The 5,421-nt window shown below is 37.1% G+C and overlaps 1 protein-coding gene across 2 annotated transcripts; it reads left to right on the plus strand.

Moving 5' to 3' along the window:
• The first annotated feature begins 6 nt into the window (after positions 1 to 6).
• Positions 7 to 4,631, plus strand: tmem30b (transmembrane protein 30B). 2 transcript variants are annotated; one of them, XM_008309719.2, is made up of 8 exons: positions 7 to 30; positions 785 to 980; positions 1,082 to 1,189; positions 1,296 to 1,403; positions 1,672 to 1,762; positions 2,348 to 2,485; positions 2,690 to 2,896; positions 3,827 to 4,631. In XM_008309719.2, exons 2-8 carry the CDS (start codon positions 792 to 794, stop codon positions 4,003 to 4,005), a joined length of 1,020 nt encoding a protein of 339 aa, XP_008307941.1. In that variant the 5' UTR covers positions 7 to 30; positions 785 to 791; the 3' UTR covers positions 4,006 to 4,631. The 2 variants fall into 2 exon arrangements, with proteins under 2 accessions (XP_008307941.1, XP_024915027.1); XM_025059259.1 differs by lacking the exon at positions 7 to 30 and adding an exon at positions 85 to 264.
• The last annotated feature ends 790 nt before the right edge of the window (positions 4,632 to 5,421 follow it).

The raw sequence follows: 5,421 nt of genomic DNA on the forward strand, positions 1-5,421 counted from the left end.
TCCTTTGTTATTGTTTTTCTCCACTTGTATGTAAGTAAAACTTTAACCCATTGTGCATTTATATGAAACATTATATGGGTAGTTATTTTGAATCCGCGAATCGGTAAAAAAAAGTAATTTTGATATCTGTGTTACAGTATGTTGTTCTCGGTTTATCAGGCTGTTACTATCAGGATCGTTCCATGTGGTAAGACGCCTTTTGGGCAAGGCTGCAAAAACGAATGCTTTTCGATTGTTCGAGTAGCCACATATTCCGTCAAACACGTCAGTTTTTGTTCTTCTATTGATTCTATTTTTTTAGATTGTCGATGTGTATAAAAACCCACGTTAAATTGAAATAATAATAAGGCACCAAATCTTCTACTGGAAGGCTAATGCATACTAGCGATGTAATTTTCGATTAACTCATCAGTCCAACACTGTTTGAGTTTGTGTGTGTTTAAGTTGTGCGAAATAAGTCATACTTTTAACAGTTTACATTAGTGACATTAAGTTGTGCGAAATAAGTCATACTTTTACCAAACAGTTTACATTAGTGACATGGATCTAGACACTGACTTGGCGACGATTAATCCATTAGCAATAAATGTGACAGAATCAGTGTTTACTGCTAAGTACATTTACTAATGCAAGCGATTTGGCTGTGATATAGTTATATACGCATATACAGTAGAAAAATAGATGGATATATGTATCAAAATAGAGCCTTGAATATTCTAAATTATTTTAAATGTGTCTTGGTAATAATTATTAAAGACAGTGGTTAATACATCTTTAACAACAGAAAGAAAATGGTGAAAGAAGAACAGGAGACGGCCAACCGGCCAGACAACACCGCCTTCACTCAGCAGAGGCTTCCAGCATGGCAGCCCATGCTCTCCGCTGGCATTGTCATCCCAGGGTTTGTCCTCATCGGTCTGGCCTTCATTGGTATTGGTGTGGCTCTTTTTGTCACTACACGGAGTATCCAAGTGTTGGAGGTACGGATGAACACTGAATGCGTTGTCTGTCTCCAATGGACAATGGAGAGAGGTGTTGTAACCTTGAATAATTAATTACCCCTTTGTTTTTCCCCACATAGCTAGACTACAGTGGTGTTGAGCAGAGCTCACCCTGCTTTAAGTGCAGTGACACTAGTACTAAGAATTGTGTGTGCAACATGAACTTCAACCTGGACAAACTGTTTGAGGTTGGTACAACATTAAAATACTGTACATTTACACACGTACCTTACTGTCACTGTCTGTCAAGCTAAACCTGAGTCCTCCCCCTGATCACATGTGTTTCCTCCACAGGGGCCTGTTTTCTTCTATTACGGTTTGTCCAACTACTTTCAAAACTTCAGGCGATATGGTGTGTCCAAAGATCTTGACCAACTGTCTGGAAACTTGGATAACTTTGAGGTGTGTTCACACAATGGGGATATGCCTAGAGAGTCTGATAAAATGGTGTACTTTTCACAATGAAATAACAAAATGTATTTACTTATTTATTTAATATTGTCAAAAATATGAATGTTTCAGGTGCATTTAAAAGCCTTAAATTAGAGAAACTGCTTTAACTGCATTGATTCACTATTTAAACACATACAATAGTCTGCCACTGTGTAAGGTCCTTTAAAATCTTGAAAAATGACATGTGTTTGTTTTGGTTTTTTTATCTGTCCTAAAGAATCCCACTGACGATTGCGTTCCTTTTCAATATGACGCCAACAAAAAACCAATTGTGCCATGTGGAGCTGTGGCAAACAGCATTTTCAATGGTAAGTAATAGTATTGTAAAGCAGTGCAAGCAGGATCTCTGGGTCAGTGGCAAACACAGAGCATGAAACTCTCCTCGATCCTGTAGGAGCATTATAAACCCAGTCTGATTAAAGTAGTCCACGAATCAAGGTTTTTACAAGAATGGTATATCTTTATATAAATTTGGCCCTTGAACTTGGTTGCACTTTTTATATTTAGCTTTTGAAACAAAATATTTGACAATGGTCAGGCTTGGATGAAGCTTGTCCATTGATCTGTCACACTGAAAACCCTAGAGAATGTGGGAAACAAAACATTACTGTGACATTTCGTAATATTACTGCCAAAAAGTGACTTCCCATTGCTGAACTTTCCCACCGGAAATGTCTCAACCACTCATGATAGAAAGTTAAAATGGGAAAATACAGCAGGAGGGCAGCTTTCCTGCACTTCCATGACCAACTACAAAATAATTGTCTTTTCATCATCATTTGGTTCATATAATAAGACGTCTTGAATATTCTAACTTTAAAACACATTGGTAATCATTTTTGTAGTAGTAGTACAATTCCTAATTGTTTCCTCTGTTGTATTGTTTCTTAAAGACACATTCAAACTGTATCAGATCATCGGGGGGACTAAAAAGCCTGTGCCCTTAGATGGAAAAGGGATTGCTTGGTGGACCGACTACAACATCAAGAACAGAAATCCATCTGTGACACCTCTGAAGAACGCCTTCAATGGTATCAACTGTTGTTCAGTGTGCTGTATTTCCCCCAGTTGTGATAAAACTGTAACACAGAGGGGTTGTGTAAGGGATCTAACCTGAATAATATATGTCAAGTATTCCCACACAGAATTGCTTAACGGCTACAGAGTTGAAAACATTTTAGACAGAAGTATTTGAAATTCATTCTTAAGAACATTTTATAATATTTTACTTTCAGGTACTGTACAGCCCTCAAATTGGCCCAAGCCGGCGTATGAATTAGACCCCACGGACCCCGCCAACAACGGCTTTATCAACCAAGACTTCCTGGTGTGGATGAGGAGGGCCGCACTGCCAAACTTTAGGAAGCTGTACCGACGAATTGCGGAGGAGGATTACGCCCAGGGTCTGCCAGCTGGAAACTACTCTCTTGAAATTGCCTACAGTATCCTTTTCAACGAAAACATGGTGTTTTCTTTGGTTTGATTACAAGTGGAAGATTGACAGCTCCCTCACTAGAAACAGGTCACTGTAATGGTAACACACCGCCTGTCACCTTACACCTACAGTGGCTTGGTCTAACCTGTTGTTCCTGTTGGGTGTGGTTGTATTTGTATCTGAGCAAAGGGAGAGAAACGCAGTTGGAAAAACAGGCAAATTTTCTGATGTAAGTAAATCAGTGCCAAATACTGTATTTTTTACAAAGCAATTGAGTGTGCACCAGAGTGAGATGGAAAAGTCCATATTTATTTTACTTACTTTTTAATATATGATAAAGTCTTTTTTTTACACCAACTGTATGACTATGCGATCATTTTCAGTGAAAGGAATCAGATTATTGCAAAAACAAAATGTAGGATTGTTATGTAAAGATAATTCTTTCAGATTATGCTACTGTATGCTAACTCTAGCATTAATGAAAAAATGCTGTCTGAAAAGTGGCAAAATAATGAAACAGAAATACAACAGATATACACAAAATACAGTGAAAAATTATGGCTTAAACAGCAGCCGCAAGCTAGCCAAACATTAGCTCAATGAGTAACTGTAATTAATTAAAGAGATAATTATAGTTAAATACCAAAACTGATAACATTTACTCTGAAAAACATTTTATCCAAAAGATAAATTAAGTGTAATGGAGCAGTATACAGGCCTTGGCCAATATATTTAAACGAATGTATTTGATGCTAACCTAAGCTAAGAGCTAGTCGAAACAGTGGATACAAACCAACAACAAAGTAATTGAATTGAAAATACATTTACGAGTCATTTGTGTTAAGTCGGTATAAAGCTACACAGTAAAACTACTGATATTTAGTTAATAATGTTTATATTTTGGTTTGGAACGAGTCCCTAACACCCCGTCCTCCAGACTACCCTGTTCTGAGCTTCGACGGCAGGAAGAAGGTCGTGTTGAGCAACGTTTCCTGGATGGGAGGCAAGAACGAGTTCCTGGGCATCGCCTACCTGGTGATCGGCTCGTTGTGTGTCGTTATGTCCGTCGTCATGCTTATCGTTTATGCCAAGTTCAAGTTCCCTGATGAGGAATGACCGACACCTCCAGAACTTTAGTTTCTTTACGGTTCATTTAGTCCATCAACTGTTGTATTTGTGTTTGTTTCTCATTACTCAAGGAGTGAGTTTACAGCAAAAATCCAACCTGTTACTGAGGGGACTGAGGCGAGTACAGGAAGCCTTTTATTAACTATCGTACATATGTCGTTGTTATTTTTCTGATATAATGTTAAATATGCTGTTTCTATAAACGGGTTTAAAATGGTACGAAGACTCCACCATAAATTCTAAAATATGTTTCTAGATTGAAACTTCCGCAACTTGAATTAATTTTCGCCACACGTCGGCGTGCGGCGTGTTCTGAGCTAGCCGAAGAAAATGTACCTTTCAGCCACCTTATTTGTAGGTCAGTGAGAATATCAAAGCCATACTGAAGATGTTTAACTTTACTATACATGTGAGATTTGCCACGTCACTTGTAAAGTAATACTGTAAAAAATCAAGTATACTGTAATACTGCTTTTTCTGTCTCAGGGATGTGGTGCACATAGACTGTTGAGCTCATGTTCTTTAAGATTGTCTTTTTAAGCCGAACATTATTTGGATTTGGTATCTTAACCATACATGTTTATATTTATTAAATAAAAATGGAACAATTTCTATCCACTCATCTCCGTTTGTTGTGATGAACCAGAATGTTATTTGAAAAAAAAAGAAAAAGTTGTACGTTTGTCCCGTCAGGATCTGCTACGTCATAACTCTGCTGTAGATTGCTTTTTGTTCTACTGCCACCAGGTGGCATCATAACTAATGGTGAGCATTGGCGTTGAATTGCCCTCTGGTTTTTCGTATTGGGTCAGTGCAGCCTAAATCTACATTCAGAAAGACTGAAAATCCGTTGGACATACAGTAGGTCGTGCCTTTTGCCCAGTGACTGTTCGTTAACTCCATGTTGTAGCTTCACTGGTGTGAGATAAAAGAACGGCCTGCTGTTACAACTGTTTGGAATCACAAATAGTATCTGGACAATTGTTGGCAGCTGCTCTTATATGAGCATCCCAGAATAAGCAAATGGACTGACTGTATAAACTGTGAAGTGAATATTTGCAAGCATATACAGTCAAAATATTAACTTTAGAATTTAATTTTGGATAGAAATGTTAGATTTAGAATTTTATCTAAAACAAATTACGTTTAGAGTTTTTTTTTAATATTTACCATAATAGTTGAACAGATTCAATATAGATATTGCAAGCCAACCATAATACAGTATAAAGAAAAATGTGACAAAATCTGAATAAATAAATATACTATAGAATTTTTGGTAAATTAGTTATTTTTTTCACTTTAACAAAAAGAATGTTCAAAATCAAGATCTGTTTCAAGAAACCTTTATTGCGTATGTACAATATCCACAAAAGGACAGGAAAAACATTGATTCTAAAGAAACAC

The sequence above is a fragment of the Cynoglossus semilaevis genome, chromosome 1, assembly GCF_000523025.1.
Source record: "Cynoglossus semilaevis isolate Cse_v1.0 chromosome 1, Cse_v1.0, whole genome shotgun sequence".
Lineage (NCBI taxonomy): Eukaryota > Metazoa > Chordata > Actinopteri > Pleuronectiformes > Cynoglossidae > Cynoglossus > Cynoglossus semilaevis.